At 40.9% G+C, this 18,219-nt stretch overlaps 1 protein-coding gene across 1 annotated transcript in view; it reads left to right on the forward strand.

Moving 5' to 3' along the window:
• Positions 1-1,575: 1,575 nt before the first annotated feature.
• The window catches only part of SESN1 (sestrin 1), a 78,546-nt gene continuing 61,902 nt past the window's right edge, over positions 1,576-18,219 (forward strand). Inside the window, exon 1 of the mRNA XM_030489239.1 lies at positions 1,576-2,305. Coding sequence (XP_030345099.1) covers positions 2,024-2,305 — 282 coding nt within the window. The 5' untranslated portion in view covers positions 1,576-2,023. The remainder of the gene's footprint in view (positions 2,306-18,219) is intronic.

An 18,219-nucleotide genomic window follows, 5' to 3' on the forward strand; every position in this document is an offset into this window, starting at 1 on the left:
AGAGGAGATGTAGGTTGGATATTAGGAAAGAATTCTTTACTGTGAGAGTGGTGAGGCACTGGAACAGATTGCCCAAGGAAGCCGTGGCTGTCCCATCCCTGGCAGTGTTCAAGGCCAGATTGAAGGGGGCTTTGAGCAACCTGCCCTAGTGCGAGGAGTTCCTGCCCGTGGCAGGTGGTTGGAACTATATGATCTTTAAGGTCCCTTCCAACCCAAACCATGCTATGCTATGCTATGCAACAGTGCCAGAAAACAAAAGGAATGTCAGATGAAGAAACCAGATTCTTTATAGCTGTTGATGGGTGGTGTTGGTGAGTCAGTCCAGGCACTGTTCCTGGACTCAGAAATGTGTCTTTTTGTGGTATGCAAGTTGCTGCTTCTCCATCTCATTTCACTTTTGAGCTTTAAATTTTAGAGTGGGAAATGTGTACATGAGAAGTGTGACATAATTCTGCAAGATCCTATAGGCCTGATTCCTGTTTCCAATTTACTCGCAAGTGTTCTTTTGCCCTTCAGTATACTCATAATTATGGTTTTATGATTGCTTTAATGTGACATCTGCAAATAGGTGGTTTTGCCTTTGTTTCCCTCTCCTCTCTGCTAAGAGGTGAATTGGATCAAGGAAGTGATTTCGCTGAAAATTAACTTTATCAAAAAAGCACCTTTTTCACTGCAGGAAAAGCAAGGGAAACAGCAATACCAGCCTGTTTGGTGGCAAATCACGCTTAATCACAGAATGGCTGAGGTTGGCAGGGACCTCTGGGGGCCATCTGGTCCAACCTCCCTGCTCAAGCCACCTACAGCTGGTTGCCCAGGACCATGTCCAGGGCACAGACTTCTGAATATCCCCAAGGATGGAGACTCCACAACCTCTCTAGTCAACCTGTGGCAGGGTTCATTCACCCTCACAGCAGAAAAAGTGTTTGCTTTAGTTCAGAGGGAACCTCCTGTGTTTCAGTTTGTGCCCACTGACAAAAGCCTAGCTCCATCCTCTTTGCACCCTCCCTTCAGGTATTTATATACATGGATGAGATCCCCCCAATGTGTTTACTTAGGCTACATCAAAGGCTTCTGCTAAAGCCCACACCTGACAAGCCTTTGCAGTGGCTCAAAATACACGTTGGCTGCATTTTTGGCAATGAAAATTTCTGAGGCAAGCCCACCACCGGCATTGGTTTACTCCTGGCTGCTACAAGCCATCTGCTCTTGACAACCTGTTGCGGTGCAACACACACAAAACACACCACCACCACGGGCACAGCCTGTGCAGAAACGGCAGCGACCGCTCTCTCTTACCCTCCCTCGGCAGCCTCAGGCGCTGACACCGGGAGGCGGGAGCAGCTTCGGCTCGGCTCGGCTCGGCTCGGCTCGGCTCGGCTCGGCCCCGCTGCGCGCTGCCCGCCGGGACGCGTAGTTCTTCCCCTGGGGCTCAAGACCGCCCTTCGGCCGGACTACACATCCCAACACCCCCTCCTGGCGCTGCCCCCTCCCCGCTGCGATTGGGCGGCCGGCAGCGAGTGCTGAAACATGGTTGGCTGGTGGGCGCATCCGTCATGTGGGTTCCCGCCCATCCCTGTCCGCCCCCTCCCCGCCCCGGGTGAGGGGGTTCGTCGGGGGTCTGTGGCGGCCCGGCCCCGGCGGGGAGGGCTGAGGGGGCCGCCCCGCGCCGCGGCGGAGAGGCAGGGCTGGGGCCGTCCCCTTCCCTCCATGCCTGGGGCGGGAAGGAGGAGCCGCCGGCGCCGCGGGGTGGTGGCTGCCCCGCTCGCCGCCGGGAGAGGCGAAGCGCCAGCGGCGTTGCTCGCTCGGCAGCCCCGGCGTCGGTGGCCGGCGGTTGGCGCGGGGGCCGGCCGGGGCTGAGAGAGCTCCCGCCCGCTCTGCCCCCGATGCGGTGCAGGCAGCGGTTTCTCCGCTCGCCGCCGCGTTTATCGTCTTTGTGGGCAGGTTGGCTGCTGCCGGGAGCCCGCCATGGGGCGGCCACGCCGGAGCTTCTGAGGAGGCGTTGGGGAAGCAGCCGGACGGCCCCATGGAGGAGCGGGAAGGCGAGGTGCGCTGGGACGGGCTGTGCAGCCGCGACGCTGCCACCCGCGCCGCCGCCTTGGACACCATCGGGCAAGCCGTTCTGCGGCGTACCGAGACCATCGCGCCCGTGGCGGCAGTGCCGCCTACCCGGGCCGCCGACGGGCTTCTGGTTCCCGCCGCCCGCGACGGGCTGAGCGAGGTGCTGGCCCGCCTGCTCATGCTCTCCAAGCGCTGCCCCTTCCCCGACGTGAGGGAGAAGAGCGAGGCGATCCTCAGCGGGGTGCAGGTAAGCACGGCATACCCCACCTCCGCCGAGGGACGGGGCACCCCCGGCTTTCAGCTGTGCAAAGAGGTGGGCGCCTGACCCAGGCCGGTCAGGTTTATTCGTGCTGTAATACATGCTAAATGCCCCCCTCTCCTGTCCTGCCTCCGCGAAGAAACATTTGGAAAAGCGTTATTAAAAGGTGGGGGGAAGCATCAACTTTTTGAGTGCAATCCAGCGGAGAGGATTTAGGGATGAATGGCTGGAAAGTAGCTGGTCTTTGGGGCATCCCGAAAGAAGTGCTAAAATGAGAATGTTAGTGCTCTAGTTTTGGTCTGTATGACCAGTGCTGTGATGTGACCAGGTTGCTGGCCAGACAAAAGCAGGAAAGATTTGGGTATAAACGTTCGAGGCGATCAATTAAAAATGTAAATCGGTATGGGAAGTTTTGGGGCTTTTAAAAGCTGTGTCAGCTTCAAGACTATTAAAGCAGAGCCTGTCAAAATTCTCTTTTTGTTGTTTGTTGATAAATATTTTCTCCACTGGAATCGGTAATATCAAAAATATTTTGTTTATAGCTTGTAGGCCATCTAGCCAATAGAGGATTACTTTTACTGACCTTTTAAGCTTACAAAAATAAATGTTACTTTGTACTCTTCCACTGTTACAGTCTAATTATAGTTACTTGCATTGCAATTCTCTTGCTCACCTAAAGTTTTTGTGTCCGACTTCAAATTTTGATGCAGGGCTTGTATCAACGGGTCCGCAACACTGCCAAAAATACCACTTGCTGCAGAGTAGGAAAAGGAAATTCAGGTGTCTCTTTTAACTGCAAGTAGATACATAGAGCTGTTCTCAGAGTTAGCTGCCCGATTCCCGCTGTTGTGCTTTTTCCCCCTGAACATTAACAGGTTTAATAGAAGGGAATCTAAGCGGGAATACAATAGATATAAAACCATTATGAATATATTATATATGATACACACAAATATGTGTTAAATATAAAACATTATATATACTAATATATATAAGAATACATGTATATAAGTATTTTAAAGGAACTTTAGATGAATAGATTCATATTTGCTCTGTCCTACTTTGAAGTGGTTCAGAAAAAATCCAGGTTTGGATTTTTGAAGCTGAGAGAGGCTGTTTATGTTGTCTAACTTTTCAATAGTGTGCAATGTGATATGTACAGTATAATTTATTTTGCACAGTTTGGGCTGTATTGGGGCATTTTCCTCAAAGCAGATTTTGTCAGTAGGACCTGTAAACACAATATATGGTCTGTGTGAAAGTCTTCACAGCTGTACTGCTTTTCTTTAAAAACCCAAACCAACAGAACAACAACAACAAAAAAAAAAACAAACCCAAAAAAACCCAAAAAAACAAAAAAACAAAAAAACCCAAAACAGAACAAGCAAACAAAAACTTTAATGTTAAATTGAAAACTTAACCTGGCACTTTTGCATCAGCACCTTCCCTGTTGAAGATTCAAATGAGAAGTAAGCCCATTACCAGTGAGAATGATGAGTCACTGGAACAGACTGCTGAGGGAAGATTTCCCTTTATCAGGCACAAGTTATCAGAGCCTATGCAAAGGCCAAGCAGGTGGTGATCTCTCACGTAAATCTTGGAGGTGGTCAGAATACATGATCTAATGACTCCCTTTTAGGTTTTTATATAGCAAGTTACTAGCATGTTCAACTATTAGTCTTGTTTAGGAACTTTGTTACTAGCTTTTTTTTTTTTAAATAGGTCAAAAAGTTCTGTCAGAAAAGAAGTCCACCTTGATACAGCAAGTTCAAATGGTCATAGCTGGCTTGATTAATAAAAATAAATGAGAAAGATATAATAAATATGAAACCAATTGTGTACACACCAACTGCAGTAAAAGTTTAACAATAAGTTAAGCAAAATAAAACCAAATACAGCATTACCTTCAGAAAATCTTTAAAAGCTGCTTTTGTAACTTTTTAGGGAGTAGATCTAAGAGAGAAGTATCTTATAGTCTATGAATATAGAGTGGCAAGTCTTAGTTTCATTGTAATCTTTGAATCTGTATTTGTGGAAGAAATAATCCAATCCAAGTATGCCATTTTGGATGCTGTGGCCTATTGTCAGGCATGAAATGGTTTTCTGCTGATTTCATGTCCAAGAGGACTTTTATTCAAATCTCTGCAATGAAGATGGTGGATAAAGCAAACTGTTAAGTTAAATATAATTATCCCATAGAAGTCATGGCCTTCAGCAGTGATTCTAAAGGTAAATAGCTTAGTATCATTATAAAAATGTGAAATCCTATTCAGAACAGTATCAGTGCTTAAAGGACTGACTTGTGCTACTTTATCTCTCTGTTTTGGGATACAAAACAAACTTCAAGTCCACAGCAATATGTACCATTACGTCTAAACCTTACTATCTGCCAAGTAATTCAATGACATAGAGCCCAGGACAGGAGAAACAACTTTGAACCGAAAGATTCTCCTGGGGACTGGTCCTGCCCTCCTCCTCTCTCCTGTGGGATGGTCCAACGTGGACTGGTCATCTGAGCCTAGACTGACACCCCACTCCCTGTGAAAAGGAGAATTGTAAAATGTGCTTTCTTCATCTTTCTGCCCTGCATCCAGGATAGGTCAGTGAGGAAATTAAAACACTGAATTTTCCATGTGGTCTGACAGCTATTTCTTTCTGGGGCTAGTGCCCTCTTGTCTGTTGGGCTAAATAAATAATACTGCATGAGCAACTTTGCTGCAGGTGTTCTTGCAGCTTTGTGTCTGAAGCAGGGTGGTACAATGCCTTATGTGGCTGGTGTAGGCTGCAGGCTTGTCAGCAGCCTGTGTCAGCATGGCATCGCTCTAAGCCTGCCTTTGCTATGGTCTCTTTTTTTGGAGAAAAATTCCTCTGAAATATGGTGGAATCCTAAGTGTGCAACTTTCTTCTTTACTACTAATGAATATCAATAAATAGTAGTATTTATGCCATTATTAGTAAATAGTAATGCCTGGTATTACTGATGATACTACAATAGTATAAAAATCTATAAAAATAAATTAATGCTTAATGTAAATTCCTGTTGTTTTGACTTGTATTCAGGGTAATGAGTTTCTTATTGCAGGCTATATATATAATAATATATTTTTCTTAGCCTAAGAATATATCTAATTTCTCATTTAGATTAGAAAAGTCATTTTTGTAAGAATTATTACAAAGGCAGTATCAGCAAACTAGCCCCAAGCCCCCTTGTTTCTAATTTAAACTTTCTTTTATTAATAAAATGAGGTTGCTGAAGACCACATATCTATATAGATATTTCAATATCAATGCTTTAACCAAGTGAAAAGAGTTTGAATGTTCATGTATGAAAATATTTTATGAGTGTTTTTTGAGCTAAACCCCCAACTGTATATCATAGCTTTTTGATAACTTCTAGCACATGTGGTATTTTGCATGCATTTGTAGCATATTGCTTATGACTTTGCAGAATAGCAGGTCATTCCACCTAGCATGCTAGGTGTCTGCACATTGACAGATATATGGGGAACGAACAGCAGTGGAAGGTCTTAACATGTGATCATTAAAAATATTATGACCAGCCTCAAACAGATCAAGTAGATGTACATGACTGGAATATAAATACATGGTGTATGTCAGTAGCGGGAGAACAATCATTGAAAGTGTGAGATCTGCTACTTAAAATCTCTCATAACCATCCAATGTCTTTTGGTAAAGGCTGAGCAGATCATATTGCTCTGCTGAGGTAAGTAAATTGATAAAAATAGTCTTTTAGATTAACAAAGAGAATGCATAGATGGAAGGCAGGTTCTGCAGGATTGACAAGATGCTAACCTACACAGGAAAAAAAAGATGACAGAACAGTAGAATAAAACCCACAAATGTCAAAAAGCTTAGAATTTGGCATGTAAAGTTTGACTGGGTCCAAATAAAAGGAAGAAAGGAACTGGTCTCAGCCTCTTTGAGAAGTACTTTAGTAGTGCCAGACACTTTCATGGGAGGGGAAAATTAATAATGAAAAAAGACTTTGCTCTCTATTGATCTCTTCATTGACGTAAACACTAGAAACATACAGGAAATGGGAACCTGCGTGTGGCTGAAGATGCACACAAAGTGCATGAAGATGCATGAACAAAACAAATCAGTCAAATAATGAGGTGTAGCTAAAAGGGATATTGGAAGAAAGCAAGAAATAAAAGATTCACACATTAATGGATTAACAGATAATGCTGAGGTGATTAAAATGTTTTCTGAAATGGTTAATCCAGCCAGTGTAGTTAACAGCCATGATAAAAGTATAAATACTCTCCTAGGCTAGGGGGGGAAAAACCTGTGGGTTGCTTGGATAAGCAAGATTTTCAGTCTGTTAGGGCCTCATGAAATTCAATCTGAGGTGCTTAAAAAAAACCAAACAAGAACCAAATAAAAAAACCAAACAAACAAAAACCAAAAAACAAACAAAAAAACCACACACAAAAACAAACCCCCCAAAACAACCAACCGACCCCTCCCCCCCAAAAAACCAGAAAAACCCGAACCAAAAAACCCCAAAACAACTAGCTGAAGCAATCTCATATAGTGGATAGCAATTTCAAGATAGTGGAGGGAAGTAGCAGACTCAAAAAGAATAATGGTGCATACCTTTTCAGTATGGGATAAGAGGGATGGGATGAAGAGGAAACTGATGGTTTTTAACTTTAGCTCAAAGAAAAATACTGGAGCAGTGATGAAACACTGTTTTAGTGCCTAGAAAAAGGAGTTGAGCAACAGCCAGAACAGACTTATTCAAGATAAATTATTTTAAATCCAGCATTTCTTTTATTTCTATGGTGGAGCAACAGGCTTTGTGGTACAGAGAGATGCTATAATGCCAATATTTTGATATACTGGAGTCCTCAATATTCATGTGATATTAACAAGGAATTACGATCTAGAAACTACTGTGCGCTGAGTAAAATTAGCTGGAAAACTATCCTGAAGAGAGTAAGCAAGGTCAGGTAACAAGTGCTTGGTACAGACTCTACAAGGTCTTGTCCAGCACGATCTTGATTAACAAAGGTTTGCACTTGTTGAATTGCAGATTACAAGCTGGGAGGGAGAGTAAGAATATTGGAGAGCAGCCACAGAATTTAAAGTTATGTTAATGGTTAATGGGAGCTTGGATCATATCTTCTAGACCTCTGGGTTTTTTCTGAAGAAAGTTTGAAGATAATTGATGGTGGTATGGTCAGCTAAAAAGGAGGCTAACACAGTATGTTCCCAAATAAATGGGGGATGGAGGGGATGAAAAGACTGCTGCAAAAAGGAAGGAAACTACAATGAATTAGTTGATCTAAATTCTAGCAAGACTTGGGTTAGACATTTGTGGCAAAATTTCAAGGATTAGGATAGTAAAGCAATGGAATAGGCTATCCAGTCATGCTCATCACTAGAACTCTTGTCTAAACTGTTCTTAAACATCAGGCAGGAGTGATACGCTTATTTGATCTCTCCCTAGGAAAGGCAGAACATTGCTGACTGGATGATTTTTCCTTCCAGCCTCTTTTTCTGTATTTTGCATTGGTAACTGCTTGGAGGGACGCACTAAGTGCTTTACCTTTGATCTTGAGACTGTATTACTGTATTTAATCTGTAGCACTGGAACTTGTGGTCTATAACCTCTGTCTCTTACTGAAAAGCAGCAGGTGGGCTCGGGAAGACTTTGAGTACCTTCTTGTTTTCTTAGACCTACTGGTCTAGTGGATAAATGTAACAGAATCCCATAGTCTGCGGAGGGCCGTATGGCGCATATCCAGAGGGGTCATGTGAGCAGCCGAATATTATGATGACCTTTGGTTACTACCTGTGACCTAGGCTTGTTTGGCAGGGGACATGGAGTGGAATACCCTTACTTTTCCTAATCCTGGCAAAATACTTGTATGGTTTTAAATTAAATGAGCATCCAGAAAGGATGGGAAGACATGTTAAAATGTGACATGGGAAGTCACAGCCAGGGCAAGCATCCTGTCCTCTTCCTCCACCACAGTGTGTGGGACAAATAAAGCCTCTACAAGGAGAGCAGGTAGTATGTCCATACTTGTGCATGTCCATAAAGGATAAAATAGGAGTTACTTTTCTGTTTCATTACTAGATTTTCTCACAATAGAGCTCACTATCTCTTTGTTTTGTTTATGCTCCATGTGTGAGCTCTGTGGTGCATGCTTTTTAAGAGCAATAAGAATGAAACTCAGATATGCTCTTACTCTCAAATGGTTTATCTTGATGAGTCTAGTATTACAGGACACTGGCTAACTTTCCAGAACTTTAGCCTGCTTTTGGCGTAATCTATGATAAATGACCTCATAACTCTGTCTTCAGTCTTTTTATCTTTCCTGCACAACGGAAGTAACTTTCTTTAGTGACCTTTGAAATCTATAGCTAGGCAGATCTGTTAGGTTGTGGGATTTTTTTTTTTTGTCTGAGTTAATTCGACTGGGTCTTACTGCGTGATAGTGATGTTCCCCTGTGATGCCTACTGTTGGTCACTCGTGTATCTCAGATGAAATTTATAGTCTGTTCAAGCCTATGAATTCCAATATAGTGTTCTCACTGGTGGTGGTGAATCTGATCCATCTGGAAGTTGTCTAGTCCCCTTGCACAATGCAAACACCCAAATGTTTTCTGTTTCCCATAGCACTCTTATGTAAAGTGAATAAAGACATCTCTTTTATTTGGGTTTTTTTTTTCCCTTATTGTGAGGTCACTTCAGAGCAGAAGTATGTTCTGTCTCTTCCAGCCATTAGGTGGAATGGGTTTATTATGTATTGTAGGCTACTCTCTTCAAAAGCCACGTGTCATTGACAGATTGCTAATTTAAAAAACATTTGTTAAGGTGGTTTTTTTTTGTTGTTCAGATACTCTTGTTCTTAATATTAGGAGATCTACTGATGTAATGACATGATGCGCATATGCAATCAGTCTTATTTAAAGCTTCTGCCAGGCTACAAAAATAATTCTCTCTGCAGTATTTATTGTAAACATGTTTTGATGATGGGTCAATATCACGTGTGTGTGGCGAGGCTGCCTGGCGAAGTTAAGAAAACTTCATCTTGACATGTCGGGGAATGTTCTGAGCAGGGTTGTGAGCATATTTTTAAAAAAACTTAAATTGTCAATAGTCTTTAGATTGCCTTATCTGACTCCTCCCTCCTTCAGCCTACTTGCTGCCTTTCTGAAGGATTCAGTCTGTTAGTTGAGAGAAATGAAGGGAAAATTTCTTTTGTTGAGCTTGTCAACTGCAGAATTGCTTGACCTTGAGAACATCTTTGGTTGGAATAAAGAGTTGCTTGAAAACAGCAGGTTCTCAAAATGATGTGTAGCTGGGTCGCTTCTAATGCTGGTTCTGTGTTTGGAGACTTTCCATAATTTTCCATGCTAGCTGTATGCCATTCTTCTTGTATGGAAATGAGCTTTGCTTAGTCAACTTTTTCTTACAGTTATTTGGGATAATGTAATCTATGAGTTTATGTGATTCTGCTGATTGATTTTGAGAACATCATAACTAGAATTTTTACTTTCAAAAGAAGCAAAGAATGAAGCACACATTTGATAATGTGGCTGCATCCATTTTTATTTTTTACTTCATAGAAATGTTTTAAACTGAAGCAATGGAACACAAATATTTCCTGATCTCTTACTGTTTATTAATGAGGTAAGCAACTGTAGGATGTGCATTAGTGGCTTACATGAAAAAAAAGGTTTGTTTCCTGATTTTTTTTTTTTAATAGGAGCTAATATCTAGAAATCTATAGAAACGAGAAATGCTTCAGCTTGAATGCATTTTGTAAATAACAGCATCTGTTCTCCTGATCTAGCAGCTGCTAAGTCACACCAGCTCTGGTTTAGATTTTTTTATTCTGCCTCTCTTTCTAGAGGTAATTCTGAAAGTTGACTGTTCTTTTAAACTCAGCTGGAGATGGTCCCTTCCAGCCTACACTCATGTATTGTAGTGTCAACTGAGTCCCTTGCCTTAAATTATTTTTCTCACTCTGATAATAATGGTGTACAGGTAGCAGGGATCTTTCCCCTCTCTGCATTGATTTTGCTAAAAGTTCTGCTCTGCTTTAAGTTGCCAAAAAGCCAACATATTTCTATTTTCTTAAAAAAAAAAAAAAAACCCCACTTATAATTTGTTTTTCCTATTTAGTATGTAAATAACTGTCTTCCTTTTGGGCCATTGGCATGCATTTGGATGCTTTTTGCTCACATATGGAGAAATTTTATGCATCTTTAGGAGATGTTCAAACGAAGTGAAAACCACGAAGAATTTGGAAAGGTTTAGAAATTAGCATACAATATGCCAAGTATTAAGTAAAAAAAAGAAAAACTATGGACTTCTAGGTTGTGTAAAATAATACATCTTCCATTAGCTTGACCAAAACACATTGTTTAGAAGAAAATGATATTGTCCTACTGTGACAAGTGTGAAGTGATCATTGAAGAAATACTTGCTGTTTTGTCATCATACTCTTGACTTTTTCTCCAGGTCAGGGTTTCTCCTTTTAAAATAAACATAGTGGAAAAGTACTGAATATACCATTGTGGGACAGAAAAATAGTTTTGAAAGCTTGAGTATATTTTCCCGTGGATACTGAGTGTTTAAATTTCCAAAAATATGGTTTGCTGTCAGTATGGTTTTCTATTCCAGTAAGTTGTTTACAGTTTAAGGGGGGAGGAAAGGGGAAAGCTTAGCTCTCTCTCCAGAAATCAAGTGAAACATGGAAATCTTCACTTGGAGCTACATACATGAATTAAATCCAAAAAGTTAAGTGGTGGTTTTTCTCTTGTTTACCACTTTCATGATGTTTCCAATTACTTTGACTTTATTTTTTTTTTTTCTTTGTGTTTTCTTCTGGAAAGCTTATGTTAGATTGCTGCCAAAAGTTGGGTTGGGAAGGTGAACTGGTTTAGTTATATTTAAACCTAGTAAACAATTAACCATTTTCCTTACTCCAGCATTATGTAGAAACCAAACTTGTTCTTTCAAGTCATTTTGGGTCAAAGGTATCACCCAGTGTTGTGTATTAGCGCCCGAATATTATCCCAAAATATACTGGGCTTGTATTTTAAAAATAGAGGTGATGCTAGAACACATACTGCTACTTATGTAATCTGATGTAAGTCTTCCTTCTGTGCAACTACCAGAATTTACTTTCAATCCAGGCATAGTGCTAAAGGAAAGCACAGTGCTTCTGAAAACGTGGGGTTGTTTTTTACTGTAAATGAATTTGAAATTGTAGCTTCACTTTTCTATGCTTTCTGGAGTCAGTGATAAAATTTTTGGAGTTGCAGGTCTTTTGTCTTTATAAATATCTGTCTGGCTCTATGAGCCTAAGTTTTGAGATTCAAGGTGTAACAACCTCTTAGTTAAATTTTCCTGCCTGGGATATTCTTGCTTGCGATTTAATTGTTTTTTGAACAGTTGTTCTTCCAAAATAGGTATTTTAGTCAAGGATTCCTTAGCTCCTATAGAGTAAACATGGAATAATATGGTATTTGTTCAAAGGAGGAACAAAGTTGAAATGGAAACTTACTTGGAACTCTAAAGCCTTTCCTGTGCATTTCTTTTTTTTTTTTTTTTTTTTTTTTTTTTTTGGGAGGAGGAGGGGAACCTCTTTTCTGAAAGACTTTTTTCCACTGCAGCTTGTTGCTGAGCCTCCACTGTTCCTGGTGTTTTGGTGCAACAAAACTTTTAGCTTTAAAATGCAGCCTGTTTGCCAACAGCACATTCCACTCAGATTAAACTGTTTGTTTGGATTTTCCATTTATTTAAGTTTTAGTTCTAATGTAGATTTGCACTGACTGATTTCCATGTAGAAAGACAGGCTGAAGAGAATAAAAAGTTTAAGAAAAACTTTCTATTTCTCTGAATTTCAAATCAGTGCTGAGTGCCAACTTATGTCTATTTAACAGTACTAAGTAATTGCCAGCTGCTATGCATGCAAGGTTTTCTGGAGCTCATCATGTTATGAAGATAAGTCCTTATCAGGAAATGATTTGACCTAACTTCATATGTGTCCATTTTGTCCTTCCTGTTTGTGTTACAGAGAAGGTTTTGAAAGCATTGTAACTTTACCTGGATTACTTTTCTTTTTTTTTTAAAAAGAGCTATGTTTATAAAACTTGCTTATATTTACCTAGAAATTATTATGTAAATAATATTCTATAAGAAAAGCTTAATTCCGACATTTTTATTGCTACTGTTGTGTTCCAGGATGGAGGAAAAGAAGCCAAATGGAAATGTTTTTGTCTGGCTTTTAGAAGACATATTGGTATCTTGGCTTCTAGTGTTCTGCTTTTCTAACTATTCAGAACATGGCAACTCTGCTTGGCTGATATTTTCTGGAATCTGTCAGAAGAAGAGTATGTGTAGATCTGGAAGGTGAAATGCTTCTCTTTCATTACTTGGTGTCAGGGATTTCTGTTAAAGGATTCAAGTATTTGGGTAAGGTTTCACTAGGAATGAAAGCTGTGTTTTTTAATGCAGAAAGTACTGATTATATTGCACAGTGTAAAATATCTTGAAATTTTAGATTCTAAAGGTAGTAGTTAACTTGTTATCGCTTATGCATTAAATGAATACCTGATACTGAAGCATAGGCTGTTTTGTGTTTTTTCTACTTTTTAGAGTTAGCTAGTGTGTTTGCTCACACTGGTAAAAGAGACTTGGGGGAAGTGCGGTCTTCTGACACTCTGAATTCAGGGTGAAAATCATTCATTACATTTACAGCCAGTGGAAAATATGGCTGCTTCATGGTGCTTCTAGTGCAAAAATTCATTTTATAGTAATAGGCTGTGGTGTGCTTCCCATGTATGTGGCTTACACCTATGTTCCTTCTGTCAGAGCCAGAGGTCTGCATTAGAGGGTTCAGCAATGCAATGTCTGTCACAGATTTGCATGTTTTGTGGGGAGCTATAATTCCTGTATCTCAGGTCTTCTGAGATAGCCACATGTCTCAAAAGTAGTTGCCAGTAGTAATATCTTCATGCATGTGCATAAAAACATGCTAAGGTGATTAAGAAGATTCTTCTGAAAATCTCATGTGGAGCTGAATAACTTGCTATTCCCTCAAAAAATAGTTTTTAAAAAAATACTTTAAAAGTTGTCCTTGAGGTTAAAAATCCAAAGCAATTTACAAAAATAAATTCAGATTTTAATGCCAGCTTCTAAACGTGTTCTTGATGGGGCTCGGAAACTGAGATTTCTATAGATGTACACTCTCAAATTGTCTGTTTAAAGATGACTTCAGGAATAAACATGTCTTCTGAGATTTTATGTAGGGGGCAGACCAGATGGAGGAATTGTTCTGTTTTAAGAAATAACTTACCATATGAAACAAGGCACAAAGTCCTTCCAGTTAGTGTGTTGAGTCAGGAAGGAAAGATTCTTGGATTTTAATTTTTAATATTGATAGACTTCCAAATAGATCTGTGGTGGCATATACACATCAGTAACAGTGTTATTTAAATAAACAGAAATGCCAGTAAGGTAAAATACTGGTCAAAAATACAAATTTTTTCCTCAGAAAACTTTACAGTTAACTTAAAAATTTACTTTAACTGTAGGCTTGCATGACTGTAGAGGAGGAATTTGGACAAAGTGGGTCGTTGAAGTGGACTGTTCAGTGTCCACACCTCAGAAATAAGATTTCAGCTTTTTCATGTTGGTTGAAACAGACAGCTCATTTCAGTGCAGCTGATCAGAAATTTTTGAGTTCTTCTAAATGCTTATTATGCAACCTGAGAAGCTTTCTCTGAAGTAAATGGGCGAAATGTAGACATATCTCCAAATCCTTGTAACATCTCATCTTAATTTCAGGACTAAATGGTGTGCTGTCTAGGGACTGTATGGGACCTTTGTTATTCAGTACTGGTTACCTAGATGCCTCAGTGCTTGCTTATCTCTTCCTGAGAAACCAGACTACTGCTGCAAATCCATCAATGCAGCAATGACAACTGACTCTTCAGTGCCAGCCCCATTTAACCCTAGTTTGTAATGGCCTGTTTCAGTTGGCAGTTGTAACAGCATTTGTGCTTTATTCAGGGATGCTGGCGTGGGACGTCCAAAGCAGTATGTTTCAGTGAAAGCTGCTACTTTGTGCTGAAGATGTTGCTTGGATGCAACCCAGGTCCTCTTTCACTGATATAACCTGTCTGGTTCTGTGCTGTGTGAAGAAGTCTAGTCTGTATGTAGAGATTCCACAGTAGCAATACCTTGCATCTCTTATTTTCTATTTGCACACAGAAGTTGTTGGAATGGTGCCTTGGTGGGGGATCAAATGGGCCAGATGCTAGAGTTGTAATCTGTTAGGGTGACCTTTGTTGTGTTCCTCCAGTCCCTCATGCATTAGCAGTCCAGCCAAAGCAGAAATCTGTCTGGCCGTGCTGGTACTTGGCACTGTCTGCAATGGCTTAAAATTTGTCTTGATGCATTTGCTAAATAGCTTGTTATTGTGGAGGGATAGGCTAGAGAGAAAGATATTTTCTTCTGAGTTACTCCAAAACATTTTCTAGATTTGTCAAGTATATTTAAGCTGTGAATTAGTCCCTTGGATGTTACAGTCTCACCTTGGTTGCACTAGTGCTGAACTGAATGGAACTATATAGGACCAAGCATAGGATTTCATTGTGGGCTTTGCTGTCTAGAGCTTGGCAAATTTGGAACCAAGACACATCCTCTGTCACTTGCTGTTGCTGAAAATAGTTCATTTGTTGCCAGTTCTGTTAGACTACCCGGATATGTTATAATTTTTCCAAAAGACTTGAATTACATTACAAAAAACCTCAGTTTTTTTGTTTTTTGTGTGGTTGAGGGGGGTTGTGGGTTCGGGTTTTTTTTTGGTTTTATACGTAGTTGGCTTAGGCAGCTATAAGGAGATACCATCTGGTATACAAATATACAAATCTGTATCATCATTTGAGTGTTTCCATAATTTCAACAGGAAAATTAATACTTATCTTTAAATATTTCCCCTATATAATATTTGAATATTTGTTTACAAATAACAGAATAGACAATCGAACTAGGTAGGACTAGTTAAAAGCATCGAGTTCCGTTGTTGTCCCAAACTTCCAAGAAACATAAAAGGTAATCAATTTGGAAATGGCATGTGCTGTAAGTTGTTATTAAGCACACACGATATGGTAAGAGGCAGGACATCTAAGAACGAACTCTAAATTCTTAATTCTTACTGAAGCAAATTATTAAGCTCTAGAAATGTCTTAAAACAGTCTTTCTTATTTCTCTCATAGTGGAAGTAAGCCTAGGAAATGTGTGGGGCTGGTTATTGAATTGATTCCCCTCTACCCTGGCTCTGTATTTGAATTTGGTTTGTGTGGCAAGGTTTTGGTAGCAGGGGAGGGGGGGACGACGACGACACGACTGCAGGGGTGGCTTCTGTGAGAAGCTGCTAGAATTTGCCCCGTGTCCAACAGAGCCAATGCCAGCTAGCTCCAACACCAACCCGCTGCTGGCCATGAGTGATGGTGGTAGGGCCTCTGGGATAACACAGTTAAGAAGGGGAAAAAAGCCTTGAGCAGCTGTGGTGAGAATATGTGAGTGCAACAGCGCTGCAGACCCCAAGGTCAGTGCAGAAGGAGGGCAGGAGGTGCTCCAGGTGTCAGAGCAGAGATTCCCCTGCAGACCAAGGTGCAGCCCATGCTGAGGCAGGCTGTGCCCCTGCAGCCCATGGAGGTTCATGGTGGAGCAAATCTCTACCTGCAGCCCATGGAGGACCCCACACTGGAGCAGGGGGATGCCTGAAGGAGGCTGTGACCCCATGGGAAACCCCCGCTGGAGGAGGCTCCTGGCAGGACTTGTGGCCCATGGAGAGAGGAGCCCACATGGAGCAGGTTTGGTGGTAGGACTTGTAACCTTGTGGGGGACCCACACTGGAGCAGAGTGTTCCTGAAGGGCTGCATCCCGTGGAAGGGGCCCACACTGGAGCACTTCATGAAGAACTGCAGCTCATGGGAAGGACTATGTTGAAGTTCATGGAGGACTGTCTTCCATGGGAGGGACCACATGCTGGAGCAGGGGAAGAGAGGAGTCCTCTTCTGAGGAGGAAGGAGCAGCAGAGACAACTTGTGATGAGCTGATGACAACCCTCATTCCCTGTCCTCCTGCGCCACTGCAGGGGAGGAGGTAGAGAAATTGGGAGTGAAATTGAGTCTGGGAAGAAGCGGAGGGGGGAGCTGGGAAAGATGTTTTGAGATTTGGTTTCTTTTTCTCATTATCCTACTCTGATTTGATTGGTAATTTCCCCAAGTCGAGTCTGTTTTGCCTCTGACACTAACTGTTGAGTGACCTCCCCCACCCTTATCTCTGCCCATGAGCACTTTGTTATATTTTCTCTCCCCTGCCCAGCTGAGGACAGGACTGATAGAGTGGCTTTGGTGGGCATCTGGTGTCTAGCCAGGGTCAACTCACCATAGTATTTCAGCTAGTTCTTTGGTGTAATTTTAGAGAGCGAAGTTTAGAATTTGCTGGGATATCAATGCTTGCTTGGTTGTTTCCAAGATGATTGGTGTATCAATAAAAACCCCTTTTATGTGAAAATATATTGCTTTTGACCAAGTGCTTGCACGGGAAGCAAGTCCTGTGAAGACTACGACAGAAAAATAGGCTTAGAATAGCAAAAAACTATGAGCATGAAGGTCTTGCATTCTAGTCTGTGCTTTGCCTCCCTCACATCAGTGACTTGAGAGGGCACTTGAATAGACAAAGTAGATTTTCTCAAGCAGTAGAAATTGTATGTTTTCCTCTAAAGTAGTTAAATATCTTAGAGTATTGACCTTGGATATGTGAGTATTCCATTCAAGCATGAGTGGGATCTGGAGTGAACTGGGATTTGAAACCCGGTCTGCCTCATCTCAAATAAGAGACCTAACTTGGTCCTGGAGGTTGTCTTTATTGACAGTATGTCACATGGAGAAATAAGTACCTGAGGTTTTAAAACTTCTTCAAGTTAGGAAAAAATACCTATTGTGCAACAGCTGTGAAATTTTAATTTTCCTCAGTGCAAAAATGCTTTATATTAAAGCCAAAGTGGTGAGGAAGTTTCTAAGGCCCTCTGGGGTGGGATGAAGGATTTTACCCAACTAAGGAGTTGTAATACCATTTTTAAATTAATGAGGTGAGCTGAACAAGGATTTTGGTGAAGATTGAAACATGCTAAAATAATTTGGCAATCATAATGTGCAGTATTTATCTCCTGTTTCTTTTTTAGAACACTTCTAAATACGTGAACTTCAGAAAACTAGTACATGTTTATATGGCTTGTTTAAAGTTCAGCTACTTGGATCTTTTTTTGGAGAGAAGAAAAAAATGTTATATTGTACTACAGAAATAGGTCAGGATTTTCTTGCACCAAAGGGCAAAGCATTTTTTCTTTATTCAGATGAAAGCTTTCTATCCCTATATCCCTTACTATGATATCAAGCATATCTACTTAATTAGAAGTTTGTTGTGAATGGCTTTTTTTTTTTTTTCTTTTTGACATAGAGATTTTAATTTTGACCTGGAGGATTTGTTGTCTTAGCAGTAGTTGTTTGGCCACCTACTCTCACATTTGCAGTGGAAACTTTTTATTACGGGTAGTTACATTATTACCATCTTATGATCAAAGAACTATGGATGAAAAATAAACCAATAGGTTTCTTCATAAACCAGCAGGTACTTCGTAAAAAATGTTGTGTACAACAGACAATTTTCACATTATCCTGAAAAAAATCACAACTGCTTAATGTTTTTTACTGGGAGCAGCCCTGAATTAACAGGACTGCTCGTGTGGTAAAGTGAAGCATATACATGTTTGCAGGATTGAGGCTGTGTGCTAGTTAGTTTGTCCAAAAGCATCTTGATACCCTGCTGCATGATTCCATTT

This window comes from Strigops habroptila, chromosome 6 (genome assembly GCF_004027225.2).
Source record: "Strigops habroptila isolate Jane chromosome 6, bStrHab1.2.pri, whole genome shotgun sequence".
NCBI lineage: Eukaryota > Metazoa > Chordata > Aves > Psittaciformes > Psittacidae > Strigops > Strigops habroptila.